At 46.1% G+C, this 15,000-nt stretch overlaps 1 protein-coding gene across 4 annotated transcripts in view; it reads left to right on the top strand.

The window, feature by feature from the left end:
• Positions 1–15,000, top strand: part of LOC110492495 (zinc finger protein 512B) — a 72,057-nt gene that overhangs the window by 9,857 nt on the left and 47,200 nt on the right. Inside the window, exon 1 of one of the 4 annotated variants that reach the window (XM_036947528.1) lies at positions 12,497–13,372. The exons of the other annotated variants lie outside the window; for them this stretch is intronic. Coding sequence (XP_036803423.1) covers positions 13,348–13,372 — 25 coding nt within the window. The 5' untranslated portion in view covers positions 12,497–13,347. Of the gene's footprint in view, positions 1–12,496; positions 13,373–15,000 lie in introns of those variants that run through there. 4 annotated transcript variants of the gene reach the window in all.

The following is a 15,000-nucleotide window of genomic DNA, read 5'->3' as shown; positions in this document are numbered from 1 at the left end:
TTATATTCAGCTATGTACAGTGAATGTTTTAGCTGTCATGTGTGTGTGTGTGTGTGTGTGTGTGTGTGTGTGTGTGAGAGCCTGCTCCTCATTATTATAAATCTACTCAAAACCACAAATTCCTATAATTTACAGTGTTAAATACAGTAATATAGTTGTGGAAATCTGTTGCAGCTCAAGTCGACTTCAAAATCCACAATGCTCTCTCTATTGGCAGGCTGGCTAGCTAGCTAGGTAGCTACACACAATAATTCCAAAGTTAATATTAGCATGTGAAGTGGCTAGTTAGCTGTACATTTCCATAAACAATGTCACGCCCTGGCCATGGAGAGGCTTTTTATTCTCCATGTTGGTCAGGCCAGGGTGTGACTAGGGTGGGCATTCTATGTCCTTTTTTCTATGTTTTGTATTTCTATGTTTTTGGCTGGGTGTGGTTCTCAATCAGAGGCAGCTGTCTATCGTTGTCTCTGATTGAGAACCATACATAGGTACCCTTTTCCCCCACCTGTTTTGTGGGAAGTTAACTCTGTCTTTGTTCAGGGCACATAGCCCAAAGCTTCACGGTTTGTTTTTGTTCTTTGTTTTGTCGGCGTCATTTTGAATAAAGAGAAAATGTACTGCTTCATGCTGCACCTTGGTCCAGTCCTTCAGCCAGCCGTGACAAACAAACTACTATCAATTTAGGAGTCAACAATCTCACCATGTTCAACCTGCAGATCGATGTGCTTTGCAGAGTGGAGTCTGACATTCACAACGGCCATGCAACAACACCATGCAATGCACCCTGGGCTAAAGAGGAAAACAAATAGGAGAAATGTGGTAGTTGAATTGTTAAATTGCACGTTTCTCAAGGCTCATTCAGGAGAAGACAACCTCCCGCGTTATGACAGCGACCAGTGTTTAAACCTGCCATTATGATATGTTTAATGTAGTGACAGCGACTTTATCACGGTGCTACATCATACCGTCCGAATTTCTGCCTGCTTGAACAGCAATAGCTCAGATACACATGAAAACGTGAAACGACTCCGGGAATCGATAGAACTCACAGATGCACAGAAACTATTTAACATTCAAAATGGGTGAAGTCAGACTGCTGTTTGGCAGAGTGGAAGGGCTAATTTTGCAAGACAGATTTGGCACCTTAGGAAAGAAGAGGGGAAAATAGTTCCCCCATAGATGTGTGTGTGTGTGTGTGTGTGTCATGACAATGAGGCTGTTTGTCCCTACCTCCCCCATTCGGTCGCATATAATTTGAATCTAAGATAATATGGAAATATAACGTAGACCACAATAAGCGGTGAATACTAATGAGGATGTCTGTTGCTTAAAGGCAAAATCCACTCAACTACCATTTGGTCTTTCTTTTCTCATTAGTCCACTGTTGATACGTTTCCAAATCGTTTTGCATGTCAGTAGTCATGTTTTCAAGATCTTTGACTTTTGAGAAGCAAAGTGTCACCGGCCACATCATCATGATTTGTTTGACCTTTATTTGAGGCAAAATGAGGCAAAGTGTATTTTCTTTATTCTGTGTGTAGCACGTCACCTGCCCAGGGATACCTCTGGGCCCTTGTAGTTTAGAACAGGTTGCCACAGCTTTCCCTGGTCAGGTCACATGGTCAGGTAATTGTCCTGGCCCTCGTTATGTTTTATGCACTGCTCTCTTCCTCTGACCTTCATGTGACTGGTCAGTTAATGTTTAAGCTCTGTTTTCTCTGACCCTCCTGTGACTGTTTAGTTAATGTTTCACTTCCTCTGGCTGGACCAATGGTAACTAACACACCAGTTGACTGATGGATGCCCAGAGTGTTCTCAGTGTGCAGTGGTTTATACATTCCTGCCTTTATTGCCCATAAACAGCTGCTTATAAATCAGTCAGACTCGTGTGATAAGTTGTTACCCTGTCCCACCCCTGGTTCTCCACAGCACTGGGAATCAGAGCCAGAACAGGAAAGAGGGAAAGAGAAGGGGTGGGGGCTAGCAACACTTGTGAGATTTGGTTTGTTTCGGTATTTTAATGTACAAAATAAACTTCTAGCCATAACGCTTTGAGGTAGTGGATGACCTCTCGGATAGGATAGGAACAGTACATTCCTTCCAAACAGGCAAGGGTACAAACAGGAAAAAAAGTTAGGGTCATTTCATTTTCATTGTGGTCCTGTCAGGGAGGAGGCACACTTACTTGGCTGTGGTTCACTAGTGAGTAATGACAATGCTATTCCATCATGTGGCCTGTGTTGTTATCATCCTCCTGCTAGCATCCTGATGTTAGCATCCTGCTGTCATCCTCCTGCTGCTTTCATCCTGCTGCTAACAACCTGTTACTATCATCCTGCGGTTATTATCCTACTGTTATCATCCTACTGTTATCATCCTGCTGTTAGCATCCTGCTGTCATCCTCCTTCTGCTAGCAACCTGCTACTATCATCCTGCTGTTATCATCTTACTGTTATCATCCTGCTGTCATCTTCCTGTTGCTAGCAACCTGCTACTATCATTCTACTGTTATCATCCTGCTGTCATCCTCCTGTTGCTAGCAATCTGCTACTATCATCCTACTGTTATCATCCTGCTGTTAGCATCCTGATGTTAGCATCCTGCTGTCATCCTCCTGCTATTATCATCCTGCTGCTAACAACCTGTTACTATCATCCTGCGGTTATTATCCTACTGTTATCATCCTACTGTTATCACCCTGCTGTTAGCATCCTGCTGTCATCCTCCTTCTGCTAGCAACCTGCTACTATCATCCTGCTGTTATCATCTTACTGTTATCATCCTGCTGTTATCATCCTGCTGTCATCTTCCTGTTGCTAGCAACCTGCTACTATCATTCTACTGTTATCATCCTGCTGTCATCCTCCTGTTGCTAGCAATCTGCTACTATCATCCTACTGTTATCATCCTGCTGTTAGCATCCTGCTGTCATCCTCCTGTTGCTAGCAACCTGCTATTAACATCCTACTGTTATCATCCTGCTGTCATCCTGCTGTCATCATAATCCTGCTGCTATTATCCTGCTATTAGCATCCTGCTGCTATTATCCTGCTATTATCATCCTGCTGTTAATATCCTGCTGCTATTATCCTGCTATTAACATCCTGCTGCTATAATCCTGCTACTATAATCCTGCTGTTATCATCCTGTTGTTATTATCCTGCTGCTATAATCCTGCTGTCATCATAATCCTGCTGCTATTATCCTGCTATTATCCTGCTATTAATATCCTGCTGCTATTATCCTGCTATTAACATCCTGCTGCTATAATCCTGCTACTATAATCCTGCTGTTAACATCCTGTTGTTATTATCCTGCTGCTATAATCCTGCTGTCATCATAATCCTGCTGCTATTATCCTGCTATTATCCTGCTGTTAATATCCTGCTGCTATTATCCTGCTATTAACATCCTGCTGCTATAATCCTGCTACTATAATCCTGCTGTTATCATCCTGTTGTTATTATCCTGCTGCTATAATCCTGCTGTTACATCCTGCTGCTATAATCCTGCTACTATAATCCTGCTGTTAGCATCCTGCTGTTATTATCCTGCTGTTATAATCCTGCTGTTACATCCTGCTGCTATAATCCTGCTGTTAGCTTCTTGCTGCTATAATCCTGCTGTTAGCTTCTTGCTGCTATAATCCTGCTGTTAGCTTCTTGCTGCTATAATCTTGCTACTATAATCCTGCTGTTATCATCCTGTTGTTATTATCCTGCTGCTATAATCCTGCTGTCATAATCCTGCTGCTATTATCCTGCTATTATCCTGCTATTAATATCCTGCTGCTATTATCCTGCTATTAACATCCTGCTGCTATAATCCTGCTACTATAATCCTGCTGTTATCATCCTGTTGTTATTATCCTGCTGCTATAATCCTGCTGTCATCATAATCCTGCTGCTATTATCCTGCTATTATCCTGCTGTTAATATCCTGCTGCTATTATCCTGCTATTAACATCCTGCTGCTATAATCCTGCTACTATAATCCTGCTGTTATCATCCTGTTGTTATTATCCTGCTGCTATAATCCTGCTGTTACATCCTGCTGCTATAATCCTGCTACTATAATCCTGCTGTTAGCATCCTGCTGTTATTATCCTGCTGTTATAATCCTGCTGTTACATCCTGCTGCTATAATCCTGCTGTTAGCTTCTTGCTGCTATAATCCTGCTGTTAGCTTCTTGCTGCTATAATCCTGCTGTTAGCTTCTTGCTGCTATAATCTTGCTACTATAATCCTGCTGTTAGCATCCTGCTGTTATTATCCTGCTGCTATAATCCTGCTGTTACATCCTGCTGCTATAATCCTGCTGTTAGCGTCCTGCTGCTATAATCCTGCCCATAGCATCCTGCTGCTATAATCCTGCTGTTGTCTTCCTGCTGCTATAATCCTGCTGTTGTCATCCTGCTACTATAATCCTGCTCTTAGCATCCTGCTGCTATTATCCTGCTATTAACATCCTGCTGCTATTATCCTGCTATTAACATCCTGCTGCTATAATCCTGCTGCTATTATCCTGCTATTAACATCCTGCTGCTATAATCCTGCTGTTAACATCCTGCTGCTATAATCTTGCTGTTATCATCCTGCTACTATAATCCTGCTATTACCATCCTGCTGCTATAATCCTGCTGTTAGCATCCTTCTGCTATAATCCTGCTGTTAGCATCCTGCTGCTATAATCCTGCTGTTAGCATCCTGCTGCTATAATCCTGCTGCTATAATCCTGCTGTTATCATCCTGCTGCTATAATTCTGCTGTTATCATCCTGCTGCTATAATTCTGCTGTTATCATCCTGCTACTATAATCCTGCTGTTATCATCCTGCTGCTATAATTCTGCTGCTATAATCCTGCTGCTATAATTCTGCTGTTATCATCCTGCTGCTATAATTCTGCTGTTATCATCCTGCTGCTATAATTCTGCAGTTATCATCCTGCTGCTTTAATTCTGCTGTTATCATCCTGCTGCTATAATCCTGCTGTTATCATCCTGCTGCTATAATTCTGCTGTTATCATCCTGCTGCTATAATTCTGCTGTTATCATCCTGCTGCTATAATTCTGCTGTTATCATCCTGCTGCTATAATTCTGCTGTTATCATCCTGCTGCTATAATCCTGCTGTTAGCTTCTTGCTGCTATAATCCTGCTGTTAGCGAACAGCTAGTGGTTGTTTTGGTTATATTGTAGCCCTATTAGTGTGCGGGCTCTTTCCCTTACGGTGACTGGAAAGTACCCAGTGTTACCACAGGGTTTCTGTACATTTCCTGTGAATACCAAGGCACATGGGACTGTAGAATAATACTGTATTCATGTATTAAGCCAAGAGAACTTGTCCCCTGTCCCCAGGTGGAGAGGAAGCTAAAGTTAAGCAGGTGTCTGGAGGAGAAGGGCTTCAATGACCCTCATAATACTCGTAACAGTGTTTCCATTGGTGTTCTCTCAGCTGGAGCTGTAATAGTGGCTGTTGCCAAACTCTTCTCAGGTACCGTTGCGTTGATATTGTGAAGTGAACAAGAACAATTGGGATCCAGGCTAACATTTTGAGTCACTTGTCACGTATAAAGTCACATTTAGATTAAGGCTTTGACGGTACCAGTATCACAATATTTTTCCCATGGCAAAAATGAAAATACAAAGTGTAGCCACCTCTTTGTTCCTTTAAAAACTTGCCGTATGTAAAATAGTGTGTGGTATAGGTTGAAACATGTTTTTTTGAGGACTCTTAACATAATGATGTTTGTTTCCAATATTAGGGCTGTTCTAAAGAAGTTAATTCCGCTTTGTGTCATGCCACGATACTAACCAGTATAATAACTAGTAACTAACGATACTAACCAGTATAATAACTAGTAACTAACGATACTAACCAGTATAATAACTAGTAACTAACGATACTAACCAGTATAATAACTAGTAACTAACGATACTAACCAGTATAATAACTAGTAACTAACGATACTAACCAGTATAATAACTAGTAACTAACGATACTAACCAGTATAATAACTAGTAACTAACGATACTAACGGGCCTAATTTAGATACAGTAAAATAAATGTTTAGGACAAACCAGCAAATAGCTTCGTAAGTACAGTATTGTGTGAGGCATTCTATACACATACTATGTATTTCCATTCTATACACATACTATGTATTTCCATTCTATACACATACTATGTATTTCCAGCGCAGCAGTCCAGTGGTTTTACTCCTGTTTTTATACAAAACCTGGGAGAGGGATTCCTTCACTAACAGAAGCAGCATGGAGTCCTCACATTGTAGTCCTCATAGGGATTAAGCCATGTGGTTGAGTTGTGACTCTGCCATACCCGAAACACAGCTACCATGACAGGATGTGGCCAGAGAGGGTGTCTGTCTGGAATAGACTACACTCTTAGACAATAACGTTTCCAAAAAGGTTATTTGCAGTGGTGTAAAGTACTTAAGTAAAAATACTTTAAGGTACTACTTAAGTCGTGTTTTGGGGGTATCTGTACTTTACTTTACTATTTTTGATTACTTTTACTTCATTACATTCCTTAAGAAAATAATGTACTATTTCCTCCATACATTTTCCTTGACACCAAAAAGTACTCGCTACATGTTGAATGCTTAGCAGGACAGGAAAATGGTCAAATTCGCACACTTATCAACCGAAAGTCCCTGGTCATCCCTACTGCCTCTGATCTGGCAGACTCACTAAACACATGCTAAGTTTGTAAATGATGTCAATGTTGGAGTGTGCCCATGGATTTCCGTAAATAACAAAATAAAAATAAAAGGATGCCATCTGGTTTATATAATATAAGGAATTTTAAATTATTTATACTTTTACTTTTGATACATAAGTATATTTGAAACAAAATGCTTTTAGACTTTTACTCAAGTATAATTTTGCTGGGTTCCATGTAGAACTTTCTGTGGGAAGGGTTCTACATGGAACCCAAAAGGGTTCTACTTGGAACACACTTGTAGTGTGTGTGCCTGCATGCCAGAGTCGTGGTCGTATGGTTCTAACCAGGGAAATGCCAGAGTCGTGGTCGTATGGTTCTAACCACGGGAAATGCCAGAGTCGTGGTCGTATGGTTCTAACCACGGGAAATGCCAGAGTCGTGGTCGTATGGTTCTAACCAGGGAAATGCCAGAGTCGTGGTCGTATGGTTCTAACCACGGGAAATGCCAGAGTCGTGGTCATATGGTTCTAACCACGGGAAATGCCAGAGTCGTGGTCGTATGGTTCTAACCACGGGAAATGCCAGAGTCGTGGTCGTATGGTTCTAACCAGGGAAATGCCAGAGTCGTGGTCGTATGGTTCTAACCAGGGAAATGCCAGAGTCGTGGTCGTATGGTTCTAACCAGGGAAATGCCAGAGTCGTGGTCGTATGGTTCTAACCATGGGAAATGCCAGAGTCGTGGTCGTATGGTTCTAACCATGGGAAATGCCAGAGTCGTGGTCGTATGGTTCTAACCAGGGAAATGCCAGAGTCGTGGTCGTATGGTTCTAACCAGGGAAATGCCAGAGTCGTGGTCGTATGGTTCTAACCAGGGAAATGCCAGAGTCGTGGTCGTATGGTTCTAACCATGGGAAATGCCAGAGTCGTGGTCGTATGGTTCTAACCACGGGAAATGCCAGAGTCGTGGTCGTATGGTTCTAACCAGGGAAATGCCAGAGTCGTGGTCGTATGGTTCTAACCATGGGAAATGCCAGAGTCGTGGTCGTATGGTTCTAACCAGGGAAATGCCAGAGTCGTGGTCGTATGGTTCTAACCAGGGAAATGCCAGATTCGTGGTCGTATGGTTCTAACCACGGGAAATGCCAGAGTCGTGGTCATATGGTTCTAACCACGGGAAATGCCAGAGTCGTGGTCGTATGGTTCTAACCATGGGAAATGCCAGAGTCGTGGTCGTATGGTTCTAACCATGGGAAATGCCAGAGTCGTGGTCGTTTGGTTCTAACCACGGGAAATGCCAGAGTCGTGGTCGTATGGTTCTAACCACGGGAAATGCCAGAGTCGTGGTCGTATGGTTCTAACCACGGGAAATGCCAGAGTCGTGGTCGTATGGTTCTAACCAGGGAAATGCCAGAGTCGTGGTCGTATGGTTCTAACCAGGGAAATGCCAGAGTCGTGGTCGTATGGTTCTAACCATGGGAAATGCCAGAGTCGTGGTCGTATGGTTCTAACCAGGGAAATGCCAGAGTCGTGGTCGTATGGTTCTAACCAGGGAAATGCCAGAGTCGTGGTCGTATGGTTCTAACCATGGGAAATGCCAGAGTCGTGGTCGTATGGTTCTAACCATGGGAAATGCCAGAGTCGTGGTCGTATGGTTCTAACCAGGGAAATGCCAGAGTCGTGGTCGTTTGGTTCTAACCACGGGAAATGCCAGAGTCGTGGTCGTATGGTTCTAACCACGGGAAATGCCAGAGTCGTGGTCGTATGGTTCTAACCACGGGAAATGCCAGAGTCGTGGTCGTATGGTTCTAACCAGGGAAATGCCAGAGTCGTGGTCGTATGGTTCTAACCAGGGAAATGCCAGAGTCGTGGTCGTATGGTTCTAACCATGGGAAATGCCAGAGTCGTGGTCGTATGGTTCTAACCAGGGAAATGCCAGAGTCGTGGTCGTATGGTTCTAACCAGGGAAATGCCAGAGTCGTGGTCGTATGGTTCTAACCATGGGAAATGCCAGAGTCGTGGTCGTATGGTTCTAACCATGGGAAATGCCAGAGTCGTGGTCGTATGGTTCTAACCAGGGAAATGCCAGAGTCGTGGTCGTATGGTTCTAACCAGGGAAATGCCAGAGTCGTGGTCGTATGGTTCTAACCAGGGAAATGCCAGAGTCGTGGTCGTATGGTTCTAACCACGGGAAATGCCAGAGTCGTGGTCGTATGGTTCTAACCAGGGAAATGCCAGAGTCGTGGTCGTATGGTTCTAACCAGGGAAATGCCAGAGTTGTGGTCGTATGGTTCTAACCAGGGAAATGCCAGAGTCGTGGTCGTATGGTTCTAACCATGGGAAATGCCAGAGTCGTGGTCGTATGGTTCTAACCATGGGAAATGCCAGAGTCGTGGTCGTATGGTTCTAACCAGGGAAATGCCAGAGTCGTGGTCGTATGGTTCTAACCAGGGAAATGCCAGAGTCGTGGTCGTATGGTTCTAACCAGGGAAATGCCAGAGTCGTGGTCGTATGGTTCTAACCACGGGAAATGCCAGAGTCGTGGTCGTATGGTTCTAACCACGGGAAATGCCAGAGTCGTGGTCGTATGGTTCTAACCAGGGAAATGCCAGAGTCGTGGTCGTATGGTTCTAACCACGGGAAATGCCAGAGTCGTGGTCGTATGGTTCTAACCAGGGAAATGCCAGAGTCGTGGTCGTATGGTTCTAACCAGGGAAATGCCAGATTCGTGGTCGTATGGTTCTAACCACGGGAAATGCCAGAGTCGTGGTCGTATGGTTCTAACCACGGGAAATGCCAGAGTCGTGGTCGTATGGTTCTAACCACGGGAAATGCCAGAGTCGTGGTCGTATGGTTCTAACCAGGGAAATGCCAGAGTCGTGGTCGTATGGTTCTAACCAGGGAAATGCCAGAGTCGTGGTCGTATGGTTCTAACCAGGGAAATGCCAGAGTCGTGGTCGTATGGTTCTAACCATGGGAAATGCCAGAGTCGTGGTCGTATGGTTCTAACCATGGGAAATGCCAGAGTCGTGGTCGTATGGTTCTAACCAGGGAAATGCCAGAGTCGTGGTCGTATGGTTCTAACCAGGGAAATGCCAGAGTCGTGGTCGTATGGTTCTAACCAGGGAAATGCCAGAGTCGTGGTCGTATGGTTCTAACCATGGGAAATGCCAGAGTCGTGGTCGTATGGTTCTAACCACGGGAAATGCCAGAGTCGTGGTCGTATGGTTCTAACCAGGGAAATGCCAGAGTCGTGGTCGTATGGTTCTAACCATGGGAAATGCCAGAGTCGTGGTCGTATGGTTCTAACCAGGGAAATGCCAGAGTCGTGGTCGTATGGTTCTAACCATGGGAAATGCCAGAGTCGTGGTCGTATGGTTCTAACCAGGGAAATGCCAGAGTCGTGGTCGTATGGTTCTAACCAGGGAAATGCCAGATTCGTGGTCGTATGGTTCTAACCACGGGAAATGCCAGAGTCGTGGTCATATGGTTCTAACCACGGGAAATGCCAGAGTCGTGGTCGTATGGTTCTAACCATGGGAAATGCCAGAGTCGTGGTCGTATGGTTCTAACCATGGGAAATGCCAGAGTCGTGGTCGTTTGGTTCTAACCACGGGAAATGCCAGAGTCGTGGTCGTATGGTTCTAACCACGGGAAATGCCAGAGTCGTGGTCGTATGGTTCTAACCACGGGAAATGCCAGAGTCGTGGTCGTATGGTTCTAACCAGGGAAATGCCAGAGTCGTGGTCGTATGGTTCTAACCAGGGAAATGCCAGAGTCGTGGTCGTATGGTTCTAACCATGGGAAATGCCAGAGTCGTGGTCGTATGGTTCTAACCAGGGAAATGCCAGAGTCGTGGTCGTATGGTTCTAACCAGGGAAATGCCAGAGTCGTGGTCGTATGGTTCTAACCATGGGAAATGCCAGAGTCGTGGTCGTATGGTTCTAACCATGGGAAATGCCAGAGTCGTGGTCGTATGGTTCTAACCAGGGAAATGCCAGAGTCGTGGTCGTTTGGTTCTAACCACGGGAAATGCCAGAGTCGTGGTCGTATGGTTCTAACCACGGGAAATGCCAGAGTCGTGGTCGTATGGTTCTAACCACGGGAAATGCCAGAGTCGTGGTCGTATGGTTCTAACCAGGGAAATGCCAGAGTCGTGGTCGTATGGTTCTAACCAGGGAAATGCCAGAGTCGTGGTCGTATGGTTCTAACCATGGGAAATGCCAGAGTCGTGGTCGTATGGTTCTAACCAGGGAAATGCCAGAGTCGTGGTCGTATGGTTCTAACCAGGGAAATGCCAGAGTCGTGGTCGTATGGTTCTAACCATGGGAAATGCCAGAGTCGTGGTCGTATGGTTCTAACCATGGGAAATGCCAGAGTCGTGGTCGTATGGTTCTAACCAGGGAAATGCCAGAGTCGTGGTCGTATGGTTCTAACCAGGGAAATGCCAGAGTCGTGGTCGTATGGTTCTAACCAGGGAAATGCCAGAGTCGTGGTCGTATGGTTCTAACCACGGGAAATGCCAGAGTCGTGGTCGTATGGTTCTAACCAGGGAAATGCCAGAGTCGTGGTCGTATGGTTCTAACCAGGGAAATGCCAGAGTTGTGGTCGTATGGTTCTAACCAGGGAAATGCCAGAGTCGTGGTCGTATGGTTCTAACCATGGGAAATGCCAGAGTCGTGGTCGTATGGTTCTAACCATGGGAAATGCCAGAGTCGTGGTCGTATGGTTCTAACCAGGGAAATGCCAGAGTCGTGGTCGTATGGTTCTAACCAGGGAAATGCCAGAGTCGTGGTCGTATGGTTCTAACCAGGGAAATGCCAGAGTCGTGGTCGTATGGTTCTAACCACGGGAAATGCCAGAGTCGTGGTCGTATGGTTCTAACCACGGGAAATGCCAGAGTCGTGGTCGTATGGTTCTAACCAGGGAAATGCCAGAGTCGTGGTCGTATGGTTCTAACCATGGGAAATGCCAGAGTCGTGGTCGTATGGTTCTAACCAGGGAAATGCCAGAGTCGTGGTCGTATGGTTCTAACCAGGGAAATGCCAGATTCGTGGTCGTATGGTTCTAACCACGGGAAATGCCAGAGTCGTGGTCATATGGTTCTAACCACGGGAAATGCCAGAGTCGTGGTCGTATGGTTCTAACCACGGGAAATGCCAGAGTCGTGGTCGTATGGTTCTAACCATGGGAAATGCCAGAGTCGTGGTCGTTTGGTTCTAACCACGGGAAATGCCAGAGTCGTGGTCGTATGGTTCTAACCACGGGAAATGCCAGAGTCGTGGTCGTATGGTTCTAACCACGGGAAATGCCAGAGTCGTGGTCGTATGGTTCTAACCAGGGAAATGCCAGAGTCGTGGTCGTATGGTTCTAACCAGGGAAATGCCAGAGTCGTGGTCGTATGGTTCTAACCATGGGAAATGCCAGAGTCGTGGTGGTATGGTTCTAACCAGGGAAATGCCAGAGTCGTGGTCATATGGTTCTAACCAGGGAAATGCCAGAGTCGTGGTCGTATGGTTCTAACCATGGGAAATGCCAGAGTCGTGGTCGTATGGTTCTAACCTGGGAAATGCCAGAGTCGTGGTCGTATGGTTCTAACCACGGGAAATGCCAGAGTCGTGGTCGTATGGTTCTAACCAGGGAAATGCCAGAGTCGTGGTCGTATGGTTCTAACCAGGGAAATGCCTCATGGTGGCAGTTCACCAGTGACATAGGATGTAGGGCTTTTTGTTCTCTGAGCATTGGCTGCTTGTTTGTGTGTGTGTGTGTGTGTGTGTGTGTGTACCTGCGGTTCTTAGATGTCAGGCTACCAACAGTGTAGACCCTAGTCTCCAACCCACCACACAGACTCCATCTGCTGACCAAGCATCTCTTTGTAGAATCTCTCTCTTTCTCGCTCTCTCACTTTCTCTCTCTCGCTCTCTCTTTTATCTCTTCTTCTCTCTTTCTACCCTCCCTCTCTCTCATCTGTCCCAAAGCCTTTCTCCTCTCTGTCGATGTCCACCCCTTTAAACTCTCTCAGTGGTGAAAACACCAAATCGATAGGAGGTATAGATTAGTAATGTTTGTTTTGAGGGAGAAATTGAATTGTTGTGGGTTTCTCTGTCTGGTGTTGGTGAGTATGTATGAGATCACTTTTTCTTCTAGTCACACCTCCTTTTGGCAGGATGAGGGGATGGGGAGTGGAGGAGGGGGGAGTACTGTGTGTGTGTGTGTCACAGTCATTGACTAAGATATTGCACTGTCTGAACTGCTGTTCTGTGTCTGGATCTGTGTTAGGTATACATGGTAATCATACGTATGTAATGAACGATAACCTGAACAAGAGCGAGCTATAGCCTTTTATGCGTCATGCTAATAATGTAGTACGTGGGAAACTGTCTAGGAAATTCATCCCTCTCAGAGCAATGTGTGTTTTTCTCCTCAGCAGCTCCTACGTGATATCATTTCACCAGTGGGCCTGATTTCCCATGATTCTAGATGGAAGTTCAGTCATCCAGAGCTTCTGTGATTGGATGAGAGTGAGCAGACTGTTGGTTTTGGGCCAATAGAATGATAGAACAAGGTTTAGTTGACTTCTATGGCCTCTTTAGAATGGTGTGAGGCATACCAGGCAGTCTGGCAGTGGAACAGAATGCTCTACAATCAATGGAAGTCTATTCAAGATGCACAATTATACAGCAGAAATCAGTGAGTATTGGGTTTTCTGTTGATTCTGCTGTTTAAAGCGTGGCATATCCTCTTTGGTAACAAGATACCCCCACAGTTGAGCTGTGCTGTGTGTGGATTCTTGGCTCATAGAGAATGCTCTCTAGTGCACTTTGTGCTATCAAATGGAGAAGTGACGTTTAGTCCTGTGTGTGTGTGTGTGTGTGTGTGTGTGTGTGTGTGTGTGTGTGTGTGTGTGTGTGTGCACCTTGCATAGCCCTCAGCCAGAGAGGGAAAGGGAAAATGAATGTGTCTGGGCTACCTGAAGCTGTAATGTTATGGTGGTGATCCTCCTCTCTGCCTATTAACTGTCTGGAAACAGACCAGGGAGCGATAGAGATGTCAGACAGAGAGAGAGGGGGGGGGGGGAGAGAGAGAGAGAGAGGCATACAGAGCGAGAGAGGAGAGGGAGAGAGAGGGGGAGGGAGAGAGAGAGAGAGACAGGTGGGAGACATACAGAGAGAGAGAGAGGGGTGGGAGAGGGAGAGAGAGACAGAGAGAGAGGCATACCGAGCGAGAGAGGAGAGGGAGAGAGAGAGACGGGTGGGAGACATACAGAGAGAGAGGGGTGGTAGAGAGAGAGGATAGGGAGACAGAGACAGAGGTGGGAGAGGGGGAAAGAGAGAGACAGAGGTGAAAGAGGGATATAGAGAGAGAAAGAGGTGGGAGAGAGAGAGGGGGAAAGGGAGAGAGAGAAAGAGGTGGGAGAGAGACAGAGAGAGATTGGGGAGAGGGAGAGAAAGACAGAGGGGAGAGGGAGAGAAAGACAGAGAGGGGGAGAGAGATAGAGGGAGAGAAAGAGAGAGGGAGAGAGACAGAGAGAGATGGGGGGAGAGGGAGAGAAAGACAGATAGGGGGAGAGAGAGACAGAGAGAGATAGGGAGAGAGGGGGAGAATGAGAGAAAGACAGAGAGGGGGAGAGAGAGACAGAGAGAGATAGGGAGAGAGGGGGAGAGTGAGAGAAAGACAGAGAGGGGGAGAGAGAGACAGAGAGAGATAGTGAGAGAGGGGGAGAATGAAAGAGATGGAAAGAAATAGAGGGGGAGAGTGAGAGAGAGAAAGAGAGAGAGGGGGAGAATGAGAGAAAGACAGGTGGGAGACATACAGAGAGAGAGAGAGGGGTGGGAGAGGGAGAGAGACAGAGAGAGAGGCATACAGAGCGAGAGAGGAGAGGGAGAGAGAGAGACGGGTGGGAGACATACAGAGAGAGAGGGGTGGTAGAGAGAGAGGATAGGGAGAGAGAGACAGAGGTGGGAGAGGGGGAAAGAGAGAGAAATAGAGAGAGAATGAGGTGGGAGAGAGAGAGGGGGAAAGGGAGAGAGAGAAAGAGGTGGGAGAGAGACAGAGAGAGATAGGGGAGAGTGAGAGAAAGACAGAGGGGAGAGGGAGAGAAAGACAGAGAAAGATCTTGGAGAGGGAGAGAAAGACAGAGAAAGATAGGGGAGAGGGAGAGAAAGACAGAGAGGGGGAGAGAGATAGAGGGAGAGAAAGAGAGAGGGAGAGGGACAGAGAGAGATAGGGGGAGAGGGAGAGAAAGACAGATAGGGGGAGAGAGAGACAGAGAGAGATAGGGGGAGAATGAGAGAAAGACAGAGAGGGGGAGAGAGAGA

This window comes from Oncorhynchus mykiss, chromosome 16 (genome assembly GCF_013265735.2).
Source record: "Oncorhynchus mykiss isolate Arlee chromosome 16, USDA_OmykA_1.1, whole genome shotgun sequence".
In the NCBI taxonomy this organism is placed as follows: Eukaryota; Metazoa; Chordata; class Actinopteri; order Salmoniformes; family Salmonidae; genus Oncorhynchus; species Oncorhynchus mykiss.
This window is presented reverse-complemented; position numbering and strand designations above follow the sequence as displayed.